At 40.6% G+C, this 17467-nt stretch overlaps 1 protein-coding gene across 12 annotated transcripts in view; it reads right to left on the reverse strand.

The window, feature by feature from the left end:
- The window catches only part of LOC139756701 (uncharacterized), a 378118-nt gene that overhangs the window by 353237 nt on the left and 7414 nt on the right, over window positions 1–17467 (reverse strand). For 11 of the 12 annotated variants that reach the window (XM_071676382.1, XM_071676380.1, XM_071676379.1 and 8 more), the window contains exon 2: window positions 9682–10822. In XM_071676382.1, the coding sequence (XP_071532483.1) occupies window positions 9682–9864 (183 nt within the window). In that variant the 5' untranslated portion in view covers window positions 9865–10822. The remainder of the gene's footprint in view (window positions 1–9681; window positions 10823–17467) is intronic. The other variant, XM_071676377.1, reaches the window with a different exon arrangement.

Here is a 17467-nt window from a genome sequence, read left to right on the forward strand (position 1 = left end):
TCTGTTTCCTTGCGCTACCTCGCAAACGCGGGAGACAGCGGCAAAAAAAAAAAAAAATATATATATATATTTCATATATATATATATATATATATATATATATATATATATATATATATATATATATATATGTATATATATATATATATAAACTATCCACCAACACCATCCCTACCTTCAGGTCAACCCTACAAGCCTATCAATTATACATAGTCCAATAATGTCCACTAACATCCTTCTTACTCAGTCTGTGTACTTAAGGATGCCCCTCTCTTTCAACCAGGTAATCCTAATCACCAATACTTTTCAGAAGATAACTCCACAAGCTGTTCATTCTTATTGACAACACATGGTACCCTAAGCCTCCTGATCATACCCTCACCTGCCACATTCCCATTTTCGTATTCAAACTGCTTATCAAAAATACTCGACACTTGCATCGAAGCTGAAGACACACTCACTAACCTCTATTGAAAACTATTGCTTTTCTTCAATCCTCTCATCTCCAAATGTATGAACACTAATACTCACCCTCATCTTATAATCTACTTCGAATTTCACCCACAACAGTAACTCTATTACGTTATTTTACATTCTTAAAACTCTTTATTCAGCAGCAGTAATATCCCTTCTTTATCTATCGCTCTCACACTAACCTCTGACTTTATCCATACGACAATTTTTTTTCCCGTTTACCTTTCACTCAAGAGCCAGAATATCTAGATCCCTCCCACTAAACATACTACCTATCTTCCACTGATCATACTCGTTACATCCCCACATATTCAGCTACCCCAGCCTGAGCCTCCGAGGAGATGAGCACTTCCTGCCTGGCTCCTTTTGTTCCAACTTTTAGAAATTAAAGAGACAAGGAGGAGTGTGTTTCAAGATCCCCAGGGGGAGGGGCTCTCTCTCCCAGGGTCGCCTTCTACAAGAAGGGAATAAGAGGGAAGTGTTATTTCTCCCCTAACCCCAAGTCACATGGATACGTAATTTGAATTTTAACAGAACATTCACAACAGAAAATCGGTTGGTAACGAGACTAACTGGCGGTAAACAAGCTGCTTATAGTTAGTCAACCTTGCTCTCACAGACAGCATCCGGCCAAGTTACACATAGTTTAACTTGTTCCCTGAGACAGCAAACACCCACATTACAACAGGTTACATATATTCTACCTTCTCCCAGATCCAGTAGCCGGCCAAGTTAAACAGGTTACATAGTTTGCCTTACGCCCCGACCCAGTATCCGGCCAGGTTACAACGTTATATATTCTACCTTGCTTCCAGTGCCAATTGCCAGCCAGTATACAACAGGTAACATATGGTTTACCTTGCCCCAGAATACAAGTTAGTTTGCCCCCAGAGCCAGCAACCAGTCAGGTTACAAGGAATACTGGGAGAGCCTACATTCCTCTCATAAACATATACAACTTGCTAGGAATAATGTAACTGACATTAAGAGAGCAAATAAAATGTAAACAATTTCCGATGCCCCATATTTTCTGTACTAAAATTATTAATAAAATAAACGAGTAGATATCAAAAATCATGACTTGTATTCTAAAAATTACTTTGAGGCCTCTAACATTCTTCCATGAAAAAATATGTGAATATTTTAAAGGAGTGGGAACCTGACGAGGCTACGTTCGTCCTTGCGAGGGAGCGGGGCCAGCCGCGGCATTCCCTACTTCAACTGCTTGGCCCAGAAACCCTTCAGGTTATACAGTGAACCGGATGACTTGTCTAATGCTCGATATGTCTCGTTGCCACGGTCATCTTGTCCTAGTTTCTGTAATATCTCTTACTACCAGTGCGTGGAGTCACTGGTGAATGAGGAAAGATTTATACAAGTTTCGAATGCCTCCTTCTAAAGACCCTTACACTGATCTCTATCGACAATTGATGTCATCTTACTGGGAAGTGCTTATATATATATATATATATATATATATATATATATATATATATATATATATATATATATATATATATATACACTGCCCATATGTACAAATAAACAACGATGGCATGAAACAATTCCTACAATGAGCTAGGTGGTGGGTAGCCATAATATAGAACACCACAATCTAACGCTCCGCGCCTCTACACCACACAAGACACTTGCTGCGACCTTAAACCAAGACATGCATTCAATATTGATGAAGACCCGTAAGAAAACCAGCACCATTGAACGCAAGTAGCTAAATTGCTAATCCAGTTCGCTCTACTTTTGTAAATGTAACCAACGTATGAAAACAAAATCGAGCTCACGTCCATGAAGACACCGGGGTGAACAATTAATTTTTCATACATGCTCAATATGAACCAATTTAACTACATACTGTAACAAGAACCAAGCATTAGAAGGAACTAAAAAAGGAGTTATCATAACATAAACTCTAAGTCTTCAGTTCTTCATAGTTCAGGATTGCTTTCTGAGCAAGCAAAATTCTCATAAACAAGGCACACGTAAACACTGCCACTGTAAAAAAGCGAGCTAGTATAGCAAATCTTACAATACCCTAAGTTGTATAGCAAATCTTACCATACCCTAAGTTATTAAGGTACGGGCAAGTAATTCAAATATGTGAATGTTATACGCTTTAGGTACTTTTTTATGAGAAGGAAACAACTTCCTTAACAAAATATATATAGGTTTAACAATCCTTCCCTTGAACTTGTTTAAACATGAATCTATCTTTCTGTAGGATGCCAGCAACGTAACGTTCACTGGGAAAGGTATGCTCCTGAGGGACAGCCACCTACAAAACAAAACTCTAACGTGCTATTCGATGTAATTGCCATCACGATCTATACAGATCCACTTTTACTGGCACACGATTCCCGTGTTAATCATGTGGGAATAAACAAGATGACTGGTTTACCAATCCGTCTAGCCCGCTGTACAGTGAGAGCCTTTGAGCAGAAGAGAGGCATATCTCAGTGTATCAGTGGTATATTTTGAGTTAGATTTTCCCTTGGAATTACAAGATTCCACTCACCGCTTGGCCATGATCCAGTCAGCACACCAAGCGGTCGAGTGATACGTCTTCTGATCAAGGCCACCTCGATTTCATGTACATTTATATGAAGGCCCGTTTTACGTATTGGAAGATATAAGCAATAAACCATACATGTTTATTATGCAACAACAACTCGGTGAGAGATATCCATGTACCCATAAGGAGGAATTCCTAAAGCCCGAATATCAACACTGATTAATACAACCCGGTACCGCATGAACATTGCATACGTGCTTCATCCTGATACACCTAGAGTCATGCGTGACAGCACACTAGACGCATCCATCTTATCCGCCTGTCATCCACAAACCTAACCACAATACAAACTCATAAAGTAATCTGGAATCTCACAGACGACCAACTCACTCATGAAAAGTATTAATGAACGTCCTTTAGAGATTAGCAACCCAAACAGAGCCTGTGATTTCCTCGCCTTCCTCAATAAAGTGTACATCACAGATACAGGTAACTTAATTTTATCCCTCAGGCACACAACTAGGTCCTGTCACTTACGAAAAGATCCTGCCCTTCCCCTAACAAAACCTCATTCCTATATCTGGCCTGAACACACCTCTTCCTTCTTATTCACTGAATTCTAGCTCCAATCCCTCATATGAGCATCTCGCTCCCATCCTCCACACGAATACCCAGCTCCCATCTTTCCCTCATACGGACACCCATCTCCCATCCCTTCCTCACAAGGACACCCAGCTCCCGTTCATCAATCACACAAACACCCCGCTCACACCCCTCTCACACAAAAACTAAACACCTATCCCAAACTAACATGAAAGCCCAGCTCTCATGCCTCGCACGCACGCCTAGCTCCCACACTTGACACAAACGCCCAGCTTCAACAGCTCGCACAGACACCTTAATTCTCGCCTTATAGTTACAGATACTCTGCTAATCACATGCAGGGAAAGTGAATTGTGTTTCCCATCTGAAAAAGTCTACAACCTGATCCCACCGGCAGAAACCGGTAACTCTCATGCCATCCTCCAAAATCATAAAACATGGACTATTCCATGTTGTCTCATTCACTCAACAGGGCCTTTTGCCTCCCTTGGTTTTGTTTCCCTCGTTCTCTCAACTATACAGCTCATCCCAAAACTAAATCATTTCATCTCCTTAGCATCAATGCTTTCCCCACCTCTCTCTCTCTCTCTCTCTCTCTCTCTCTCTCTCTCTCTCTCTCTCTCTCTCTCTCTCTCTCTCTCTCTCACACACACACACACACACACACACACACACAAAGTGATTATCGCTGCATGTCATCCACATGTGGCCTCTCTTCACCCAGACAGGCCTCTGCTGCCTGCTCCTCCTTCTCTTCCTTCAACAATAAGCAGATCCCTGGCTCCCACTCCGGACTCTCTCACCCACAATACTTCCTTCAACTCCCCCTCATTACTGTTTCATCATCCTTTCGTCATTCACAAACATTCACATTCAGACATTAACAAAACCTAAAAAAAGAAACATTATCCTTCAATAATAATCCCTAATCAACTCTTATAAAAAAAAAAACAAACACCCTTCAATAACAAACCTCACTCAACATCCATTGTAAATCATATCATGCATCTTTAAAAGCTAGTTTGTAGTTTATCTACCCTACACTTTCCTGTATTACCCCAAAGCTACTCTACCCTATCCCCATGCTGATGATACCAAAATCACAAAAATCAACGGAGATTACTCATTGCAGTCAGTGAGAGAAGACTACAACTACGACAAGCACATATAAATGAATGAAACATGTATCTTCCAAGGCACAGTAACTTATGTCCTTTGTCCTTCTAAATAAGAGGATAGTACATCACATGTCCTATCCATATGTTTGGAGGCGTACAAAATCGCTCTAACCTATGAAAACTGCCTTTCCATTCTCTTCAATTGATCATGAAAATATGAAATAGCCAACTTACATTAAAAAACACCGGTATTCAAATTTCAGAATGCGGATCCCAACCAAATGCGAAAAATAAGAATTCTGAAAGGTGCATATGTTATATTACCAGTACTACCCACCTGAGGATCGGGAGGGTTTGAGACAGCTGCAAGAGTGAACCAGCACTTCAGTGTTACGTTGCACTCCTCTGACCTAGGTTGCTGACTCTTCTTTCTGCCTCACCCAAACGTGGTTTACTGACATTCTGTCTACAAACATACAATCTCTCTTTGTCATACATAACACCTGACAGCACTTTATTCACAGCAAATTCTTCGTAACTAGATTTTCCTGTGGTGAGCGTTATGTGCTAGGCCTGCCTTTCGGCAAAACGGTAGGAGCAGTAGATGGAAGTAGTAGGTAGGAACATTTAGGTCGGAGCTTTAGGTAGAAATATTAGGTTGAAGTAGTTGGTAAGAACATTGGGCAGGGGAGTTAGGTAGTAGTTAGCAGCAACAATTGATAGGAGCCTCAGTAAGCACTGCAATAAACTTGCCCTCTTGTCAGTGGCCTGTTAAGGGTGCGGCACTAAAGGTACAGTATATGATACATTTATCAAACTACTGTATATAGATCTCCATATACATATATTCTAAACTTGATCACCGTTTCCCGCGTTAGAGAGGCAGCGTCAAAAACAGATGAAGAAAGGTGACGCCACATCCACGCACAACCATTCTCTACCTGTAATGCGTAATGCATCGGCACCACAGATGCCTATATCCAGGCCCCATAAACCTTTACTTGGATTACCACAGACGTTTCACATACCCTGATCCAGTCCATTGATAGTACGTTGATCCCAGTATACCACATCGTTCCAAGTCAGTATTTCCAATGCATGCCTTTCACCCTCCTACATATTCAGGCTCCAATTTCTCAGTATCTTTTTCGCTCTATCGTTCCATCTCCACTTTGGCCTTCCTGCTATCCTTGTTCCCTCCACTCATCACATATATCCTCTTTGTCAACCTTTCCACACACACACACTCTCCATCTGTCCAAGCCATTTCATCACACCCTCTTCTGCTCTCTCAACCACTCTTTTTATTACCACACATCTCTTGCCCTTTCATTACTTACCCCATCAAACCAACTAACATGCTATACCTCATTCCACGTCCATGTTTAAGCTCCTCAGGTCAGGGTTGGGAGGACTATGCTGTCCCTTAATCCTCTCTTCACTTCAATACATACACATCTTTATATATTTATTTTGCTTTGTCGCTGTCTCCCGCGTTAGCGAGGTAGCGCAAGGAAACAGACGAAAGAATGGCCCAACCCACCCACATACACATGTGTATACATACACGTCCACACACGCAAATATACAAACCTATACATCACAACGTATACATATATATATACACACAGACATATACATATATATACATGAACATAATTCATTCTGTCTGCCTTTATTCATTCCCATCGCCATACCCGCCACACATGAAATAAAAAAAACCTCTCCCCCTCATGTGTGCGAGGTAGCGCTAGGAAGACAACAAAGGCCACATTCGTTCACACTCAGTCTCTAGCTGTCATGTAATAATGCACCGAAACCACAGCTCCCTTTCCACATCCAGGCCCCACAGAACTTAACTGGTTTACTCCAAACGCTTCACTTGCCCTGCTTCAATCCACTGACAGCACGTCGACCCAGGTATACCACATCGTTCCAATTCACTCTATTCCTTGAACGCCTTTCACCCTCCTGCATCTTCAGGCCCCGATCACTCAAAATCTTTTTCACTCCATCTTTCCACCTCCAATTTGGTCTCCCACTTCTCATTCCCTCCACCTCTGACACATATATCCTCTTGGTCAATCTTTCCACACTCATTCTCTCTATGTGACCAAACCATTTCAAAACACCCTCTTCTGCTCTCTCAACCACACTCTTTTTTATTACCACACATCTCTCTTACCCTATTATTTCTTACTCGATCAAACCATCTCACACCACATATTGTCCTAAAATATCTCATTTCCAGCACATCCACCCTCCTCCGCACAACTCTATCTATAGTCCATGCCTTGCAACCATATAACATTGTTGGAACCACTATTCCTTCAAACATACCCATTTCTGCTTTCCGAGATAATATTTCGACTTCCAAACATTCTTCAACGCTCCCAGAATTTTCGCCCCCTCCCCCACCCTATGATTCACTTCCGCTTCCATGGTTCCATCCACTGCCAGATCCACTCCCATATATCTAAAACACTTCACTTCCTCCAGTTTTTCTCCACCTCAAACAAATTATTCCAATGCACGAGTGATAGTCTTACACATCATATCAATGACTGACTGCTTTAGATATTTATTGTGCTATTAGTGTGGCAATTTTCAATAAATCTTAAAAAATAATATACTATGAGTTTTGTTCAACCTTTCACAAGTTTTTCTGGCAATAATAACAATATTTATATATCTATTATACTTTGTCGCTATCTCCCGCGTTAGCGAGGTAGCGCAAGGAAACAGACAAAAGAAAGGCCCAACCCACCCACATACACATGTATGTACACACACGTCCAAACACACACACATACACATACCTATATAACTCAAAGTATACATATATATATATATATATATATATATATATATATATATATATATATATATATATATATATATATATATATACACACACAGAGACATATACATATATACACATGTACATAATTCATACAGTCTGCCCTTATTCATTCCTGTCGCCACGCCGTCACACATCAAATGACAACCCCCTCCGTCCGCATGTGTGCAAGGTAGTGCTAGGAAAAGACGACAATGGCCACATTCGTTCACACTCAGTCTCTAGCTGTCATGCATAATGCACAGAAACCACACCTCCCTCCCTTTCCACATCCAGGACCAAAAAAACTTTCCATGGTTTACCCCAGACGCTTCACATGCCCTGCTTCAATCCATTGACAGCACATCGACCCCGGTATACAACATCATTCCAATTCCCTATTCCTTGCACGCCTTTCACTCTCCTGCATGTTCAGGTCCCGATCCCTCAGAATCTTTTTCACTCCATCTTTCTACCTCCAATTTGGTCTCCCACTTCTCCTCTTTCCCTCCACCCCTGACACATATATCCTCTTTGTCAATCTTTCCTCACTCATTCTCTCCATGTGACCAAACCATTTCAAAACACCCTCTTCTGCTCTCTCAACCACACTCTTTTTATTACCACACATCTCTCTTACCCTTTCATCACTTACTCAATCAAACCACCTCACACCACATATTGTCCTCAAACATCTCATTTCCAGCACATCCACCCTCCTCCCCACAACTCTATCTATAGTCCATGCCTCGCAACCACATAACATTGCTGGAACCACTATTCCTTCAAACATACCCATTTATGCTTTCCAAGATGACGTTCTTGACTTCCACACGTTTTTCAACGTTCCCAGAACTTTCGCCCCCTCCCCCACCCATGATTCACTTCCGCTTCCATGGTTTCATCCGATGCCAAATCTACTCCCAGATATCTATAACACTTCACTTCCTCCAGTTTTTCTCCATTCAAACTTACCTCCCAATTGAATTGTCCCTCGACCCTACTGTACCTAATAACCTTGCTCTTATTCACATTTATTAATATACATATTAATATGTAGTTGTGTTAATCACATGGTAAAATTAATAAATGAATAAATGTTCTGGATGGAACACTTTGGTTCCCCCAACAACATTATATATGCAAATCTCACGAAGCAATTGTTATAATTCCTAATGTGTTCCATTACACAATCATAAGCATAATGCATACATAGATCCACATTCATTACATATATTTTCTTTGCTGCCTGGGCAGTGTAAAAATTATGTACTAACACCCAATCCATTTTTGATGGTTAATGAGCAGCCAATTGGAAAAAAATATGGGCAAAGGATGTGGAAACCTTAATCTGAGATGCCATTAGTTACTTCCTGGCTCATTAGTCTGCTGTTTACCAAGCCTGGAATTATTAAATGCCCGACTGTACACTGCATACTTGCAGTAAACTGATGGAGACGTAACAAACCATGCAAGGCATATAAGCAGCCAATGGGTTAATGACCTTGGTCTTGAACCTTACAAAGGCACACTTAGAATGTTTTTAAAGACTGCATGACTGTAAACCTTGACAACCTTCATAACGACTACAGAAGTTTACAAAAACATACAAATAATACTTACCAGTAATTAATACTCTTTCCTTTTGTTTCTGTATATTAATCTAACCTCATGCCAAAGATCACAGAACTTATCTCCAATGCTACTTGAAAGTATTCTGATTAGCAGAATTACCTTTCCAAAAGATAAAGGAGGAAGTTTCTAAAGCCAATACCCAGTTATGCTATTGGTCACCAGATGAATAAAATTTTCTTATACAATCAGCTGCTTCCCATACAGCCAAACACAAGAAATCTACCATAATTGGATTCAGTTTTGTCTAGCATGAAATTACATGACAAATAACCAGTCAAAAACATTACTGCTGCAATACAATAAAAACTCTTGGCACAGCAATAAAAACATATATACTACAAATATCAAATAAAATCATTAAGCCTAATAACCACAGCCTAATTACATCTTTGCTTATATTTGTAGATTGTTCTCATACCTGATCTGCTTTGCAAGAAGCTCATCCTAAAACCCAAGACTATAATAAACACCAGGAATTGACTAACCTTGAGTTTTTTAAGGTAGCCCATCTTGATGATGTCATCACTGTTGACATCATTCCCAGCGGAGCGGTTTTTGTTATGCAACATTTTGTTTAATAATTTCCACCACAACACTACACAACACTTCTGGTACAATGCTGACTTGGATTTTGTGGCTTTCATACAAAAGCTGTTTTCTTTTTTCATTCTAGGCACAGATTATTTCATTTCACTTGGATTTCCAAGACAATCGTTATAATTTTCACATTTCTTTTGAAAATAATTTTTCAGTACTTCACATACTCCACCTCGTATCACTGAGAATTGATGTGGAAGACTGGCAAACAATTTATGACACTGTGGACTGTTTATACATGCCAGTCTTCCTAGCTGCTAATATCTACTGAGGTGTTTGAAGCTCACAGGCAACAGTAACTAAAGGTAATGACTTAGAAATTAATGATATGGTAACACTCCTCAGGTACATGATCACACTTAAGACTTGTTTACCTGAAGTACTGATTCATATGTTTCCTTCACAGCTGACAAAAGAAAAGTCCTCCTCAACAAAAATCTCAGTTCTAAATTCAATCACAAGTTCCTTAAATTTTCTAACTTAATAAAATAATTAACTAGACATTTTCCACACCTAAACAACAACAACAGTAACAACAACAAGTGTGCCAGGACTGGGTTGAGCAACAGCATTCTAACCCAACACCCAACTTCTTTCTGTTCAAATAAAAAACATTTTTTTTACATGTTTTCAACACTTTCCATTATGCACTATAATAAGCTTGTTTTCTAGAAGGTTACTATGATATACAACATACCATATCTTCTGCTACTCTCAAGTAAAGCGGCAGTCATATATAACTGCAACAAGCTGCACATTAAGAGCTGCTACTCCAACAGCAGCAGAGGTTCAACTTATTTTCATTTCTACATTGACATCCAATAGTGGGGACCCATGAAGTTGTCCGTCCACACAGTCTGTATCAAAATACTTGCATCACAATAATGACATTACGTAAGATATCCAGTACAATACCTTTAGTTTAATCAATCACACAGGTGTAACATGGCTAAAGGTTACACATCATATTTATGGCGGAAACTCGCAAACAGTATCACGGATATCAGCTGCCATGGCGATCTTCAGAATCTGAAATGAAAAGAAAAATCAACATAATAACAATAAACTCCTAGTAAAGCAAGTACAAGTTATAGTGATGCGACCAAACAAGATATACCCTTTGTGAAAAGTAGAGAACATAAGGTACCAGTATCCTTTTGTAATAAAGAAGAAAAACTGGAAAATCAATAACTGTAACAATTACAAAAATCTACATTCTGCAATAAAAACAAACACACCTACAACATTCATAAACTATGTTAAGCAGTTTCACCAAGACTGAGCACAGCTTAAGGATATCAAAGGAGCTAACACAGAAGAGCATATCAATATCACCTTCAACAACACTTAGTCATAACAAAGGTATATCTTGTATCTTACATGAACAACATGAACAGAGAGAGTTTGTCTCTATCCAAGTGGAATATTTGACACCACAACCCACAGACTGGTTACCCTCCATAACCTGGCTGATCTGGTACACCACAACCCACAGACCTAAGTTACCCTCCATAACCTGGCTGATCTGGAACACTATGTAAATACCTGTCCAATAAATTTTTGTTTTCATTTCTCAAATATGAGATCCACAAAGCTTCTAGCACAGGTAGATCTGCAGTCTGAATGTCCACAGGCCAAAGCCATTCACTCTCCAAATGCTGGCACAGTGAAGATTAATAACAAATGAGAAGAATTTCAAAAGTCTGCATTAAAGAACTCTGCTTTTCTAAGATATTCATGTGGTTCTTGTCTTCATTCAGCCCTTGTAATGGCATCCCCTCCCTAACATTATTCTTCTGTTCCTTACAACTTTCCTCTTTCCTTTGATAGTTCTATAATTCCATCTCTTGACTCAACAAATATTCCTGGTATTACTGTGACATCCACTCTGTCTTGGAAACCCCTCATAACTGAAACACTTAAGTCTGCCTCTAAGGAACTGAAAGTCTAGTTTTGATGTCGAAATAGCTTTACTTTTGAACAGTTGCTCTTTTTAGACAAATGACTGATCCATTCTTCTATGAAATACTGCTCTCACATCTGGGGTGATTCTAAATGTGCATCCTTACTTGCCAGAGTCAAAAGCAGTCTGACATATAAACCCTCTACAGCTAACTTCAAAACTTGACCTGCCTGCCCTATGCAGCCTGCTGGTTTACTTCCCTCTTCTATAGGTATTACTTTGGATTTTGTTACCAGAAGCTGGTTGCTTGTGTGGCCCCACTGCTAGCTAAACCACACAATACTCAGCAAGCTAATGTAGCACATGAGTACTGTGTGGTCATTGGCAACTAATTGGTTAGGCATTTTGAGAACTGTTTCTTTCTCTACACCTCAAAGCTTTTGAACTTTCTGCCCTCTCATGTCTTTCCCAACAACTATAACCTAGCACATTCTAAAAGGCATGATTATCACTCCATGTAAAACTCATAAATACTTTCTCTTGCCTCTTCTACTTGCCTTTCATGTACCTCTCTGTATTTCAATTAAAGCCAGGCCTTAAATGTCAGGCTTTTGTCCAAGACTGGAGACTCCAATATACAAAAAATTCCTAACTCTACCTCAGTGTACATTACACTTGTGAGGAGACCCTAGTAGGAAGAAATAAATGTTACCAAATGTTAAATATGGTATATGTTATAATGTATAAAAACTGAGAAACATCTATTATTCAAAAGACAGCTACAGGAAAAGACAAAAAAAAAGAAGGCCACATTCGTTCAAACTTAGTTTCTTGCCGTCATGTGTACACTGAAACCACAGCTCCCTATCCACATCTATGCCCCACAGACCTTTCCACGGTTTACCCCAGATGCTTCACACGCCCTGGTTCAGTCTACTGGCAGCATACATATATATATATGGATTTGTATGTAGCATTTATGGATCTGGAGAAGGCATATGATAGAGTTGATAGAGATGCTCTGTGGAAGGTATTAAGAATATATGGTGTGGGAGGCAAGATGTTAGAAGCAGTGAAAAGTTTTTATTGAGGATGAAAGGCATGTGTATGTGTAGGAAGAGAGGAAAGTGATTGGTTTTCAGAGAACGTTGGTTTGCGGCAAGGGTGCATGATGTCTCCATGGTTGTTTAATTTGTTTATGGATGGGGTTGTTAGGGAGGTGAATGCAAGAGTTTTGGAAAGAGGGGCAAGTATGCACTCTGTTGTGGATGAGAGAGCTTGGGAAGTGAGTCAATTGTTGTTTGCTGATGATACAGCGCTGGTGGCTGATTCATGTGAGAAACTGCAGAAGCTTGACTGAGTCTGGTAAAGTGTGAAAGAAGAATGCTGAGAGTAAATGTGAATAAGAGCAAGGTAATTATTACGCACAGTAGGGTTGAGGGACAAGTCAACTGGGAGGTAAGTTTCAATGAAGAAAAACTGGAGGAAGTGAAGTGTTTTAGATATCTGGGAGTGGATCTGGCAGCGGATGGAACCATGGTAGCAGAAGTGAATCATAGGGTAGGGGAGGTAGCGAAAATTCTGGGAGCCTTGAAGAATGTTTGGAAGGCGAGAACATTATCTCGGAAAGCAAAAATGGCTATGTTTGAAGGAATAGTGATTCCAACAATGTTGTATGGTTGTGAGGCGTGGGATATAGATAGAGTTGTGCAGGGGAGGGTGGATGTGCTGGAAATGAGATGTTTGAGGACAATATGTGGTGTGAGGTGGTTTGATCGAGTAAGTAATGAAAGGGTAAGAGAGATGTGTGGAAATAAAAAGAGTGTGGTTGAGAGAGCAGAAGAGGGTGTTTTGAAATAGTTTGGTCACATGGAGAGAATGAGTGAGGAAAGATTGACAAAGAGTATATATGTGTCAGAGGTGGAGGGAACGAGGAGAAGTGGGAGACCAAATTGGAGGTGGAAAGATGGAGTGAAAAAGATTTTGAGTGATCGGGGCCTGAACATGCAGGAGGGTGGAAGGCGTGCAAGGAATAGAGTGAATTGGAATGATGTGGTATACCGGGGTCAACATGCTGTCAATGGATTGAACCAGGACATGTGAAGCGTCTGGGGTAAACCATGTAAAGTTCTGTAGGGCCTGGATGTGGAAAGGGAGCTGTGGTTTCGGTGCATTATTACATGACAGCTAGAGACCAAGTGTGAACGAATGGGACCTTTGTTAACTTTTCCTAGCGCTACCTCGCACACATGAGGGGGGAGGGGGTTGTTATTCCATGTGTGGCGAGGTGGCGATGGGAATAAATAAAGGCAGAGTGTATGAATTATGTACATGTGTATATATGCATATGTCTGTCTGTGTATATATATGTGTACACTGAGATGTATAGGTACGTATATTTTGCGTGTGTGGACATGTATGTATATACATGTGTATGTGGGTGGGTTGGGCCATTCTTTCGTCTGTTTCCTTGTGCTACCTTGCTAACACGGGAGACTGCGACAAAGCAAAATAAATAAATAAATAAAATAAATAAATATTTATCATACTTAGTCGCTGTCTCCCATGTTAGAAAGGTAGCACAAGGAAACAGACGAAAGAATGGTCCAACCCACATACATACACATACACATGAGTGACCAAATTGGGGTTGAAAAGATGGAGTGAAAAAGATTTTGAGCGATCAGGCTCTGAACATGCAGGAGGGTGAAAGGCGTGCAAGGAATAAAGTAAATTGGAACGATGTGGTATACTGGGGTCGACATGCTGTCAATGGACTGAACCAGAGCATGTGAAGCGTCTGGGGTAAACCATGGAAAGTTTTGTGGGGCCTGGATGTGGAAAGGGAGCTGTGGTTTTGGTGGATTATGCATGACAGCTAGAGACTGAGTGTGAACGAATGTGGCCTTTGTTGTCTTTTCTAGCGCTACCTCGTGCGTATGCGGGGGGAGGGGGTAGTCATTTCATGTGTGGCTGGGTGGCGACAGAAATGAATGAAGGTAGCAAGTATGAATCATGTATATATGTATATATGTATATGTCTGTGTATGTATAAATATGTATACGTTGAAATGTGTAGGTAACGCGGGAGACAGCAACAAAGCAAAATAAAACAAATAAATAAAATATATATATTATTATTTTTTTTTCTATTTTGCTTTGTCGCTGTCTCCCGCGTTTGCGAGGTAGCGCAAGGAAACAGACGAAAGAAATGGCCTAACCCATCCCCATACACAATGTATACACACACATCCACACATGCAAATATACATACCTATACATCTCAATGTACACATATATATACATACACAGACACATACATATATACCCATGCACACAATTCACACTGTCTGACCCCATTCACTCCCATTGCCACCTCGCCACACATGGAATACCTTCCCCCTCCCCCCTCATGTGTGCGAGGTAGCACTAGGAAAAGACAACAAAGGCCACATTCGTTCACACTCAGTCTCTAACTGCGACGCAATAATGCCTGAAACCACAGCTCCCTTTCCACATCCAGGCCCCACACAACTTTCCATGGTTTACCCCATACGCTTCACATACCCTGATTCAATCCACTGACAGCACATCAACCCCGGTATACCACATTGATCCAATTCACTCTATTCCTTGCCCTCCTTTCACCCTCCTGCATATTCAGGCCCCGATCACACAAAATCTTTTTCACTCCATCTTGCCACCTCCAATTTGGTCTCCCACTTCTCCTCGTTCCCTCCACCTCTGACACATATATCCTCTTGGTCAATCTTTCCTCACTCATTCTCTCCATGTGCCCAAACCATTTCAAAACACCCTCTTCTGCTCTCTCAACCACGCTCTTTTTATTTCCACACATCTCTCTTACCCTTACGTTACTCACTCGATCAAACCACCTCACACCACACATTGTCCTCAAACATCTCATTTCCAGCACATCCACCCTCCTGCACACAACTCTATCCATAGCCCACACCTCGCAACCATACAACATTGTTGGAACCACTATTCCTTCAAACATACCCATTTTTGCTTTCCGAGATAATGTTCTCGACTTCCACACATTCTTCAACGCTCCCAGGATTTTCACCCCCTCCCCCACCCCATGATTCACTTCCGCTTCCATGGTTCCATCCGCTGCCAGATCCACTCCAAGATATCTAAAACACTTTACTTCCTCCAGTTTTTCTCCATTCAAACTTACCTCCCAATTGACTTGACCCTCAACCCTACTGTACCTAATAACCTTGCTCTTATTCACATTTACTCTTAACTTTCTTCTTTCACACACTTTACCAAACTCAGTCACCAGCTTCTGCAGTTTCTCACATGTATCAGCCACCAGCGCTGTATCATCAGCGAACAACAACTGACTCACTTCCCAAGCTCTCATCCACAACAGACTTCATACTTGCCCCTCTTTCCAAAACTCTTGCATTCACCTCCCTAACAACCCCATCCATAAACAAATTAAACAACCATGGAGACATCACACACCCCTGCCGCAAACCTACATTCACTGAGAACCAATCACTTTCCTCTCTTCCTACACGTACACATGCCTTACATCCTCGATAAAAACTTTTCACTGCTTCTAACAACTTGCCTCCCACCCCATATATTCTTAATACCTTCAACAGAGCATCTCTATCAACTCTATCATATGCCTTCTCCAGATCCATAAATGCTACATACAAATCCATTTGCTTTTCTAAGTATTTCTCACATACATTCTTCAAAGCAAACACCTGATCCACACATCCTCTACCACTTCTGAAACCACACTGCTCTTCCCCAATCTGGCAGTATGATACAGTGGTTAAATTGATGAAAACTACTATTGAAGTTTGTGTAAATAAATCATACATTTCCCTTTTCCATAGCCAGAGGTTGAACCATTATGTGACATTCATTTTTCATTTTATTTCAAGCTAGAAGTTTCAGTTTTCTAAATTGTTTCTTACATTTTTTTTATGTATATATATATGTATGTGTGTATGTGTGTATATGTGTGTATGTATGTGTGTATATATATATATATATTTCTTTCTTTCTTTCATACTATTCGCCATTTCCCGCGATAGCGAGGTAGCGTTAAGAACAGAGGACTGGGCCTTTGAGGGAATATTCTCACCTGACCCACTTCTCTGTTACTTCTTTTGGAAAAAAAAAAAAAGAAAAATGAGAGGGGAGGATTTCCAGCCCCCCACTCCCTTCCCTTTTAGTCGCCTTCTACGACACGCAGTGAATACGTGGGAAGTATATATATATATATATATATATATATACATATATATAAAATGTGTGGAAGTCGAAAACATTATCTCGGAAAGCAAAAATGGGTATGTTTGAAGGAATAGTGGTTCCAACAATGTTGTATGGTTGCGAGGCGTGGGCTATGGATAGAGTTGTGCGCAGGAGGATGGATGTGCTGGAAATGAGATGTTTGAGGACAATGTGTGGTGTGAGGTGGTTTGATCGAGTGAGTAACGTAAGGGTAAGAGAGATGTGTGGAAATAAAAAGAGCGTGGTTGAGAGAGCAGAAGAGGGTGTTTTGAAGTGGTTTGGGCACATGGAGAGGATGAGTGAGGAAAGATTGACCAAGAGGATATATGTGTCGGAAGTGGAGGGAACAAGGAGAAGAGGGAGACCAAATTGGAGGTGGAAAGATGGAGTGAAAAAGATTTTGTGTGATCGGGGCCTGAACATGCAGGAGGGTGAAAGGAGGGCAAGGAATGGAGTGTGTTGGAGCGATGTGGTATACCGGGGTT

Source organism: Panulirus ornatus, chromosome 23 (assembly GCF_036320965.1).
Source record: "Panulirus ornatus isolate Po-2019 chromosome 23, ASM3632096v1, whole genome shotgun sequence".
Classification (NCBI taxonomy): domain Eukaryota; kingdom Metazoa; phylum Arthropoda; class Malacostraca; order Decapoda; family Palinuridae; genus Panulirus; species Panulirus ornatus.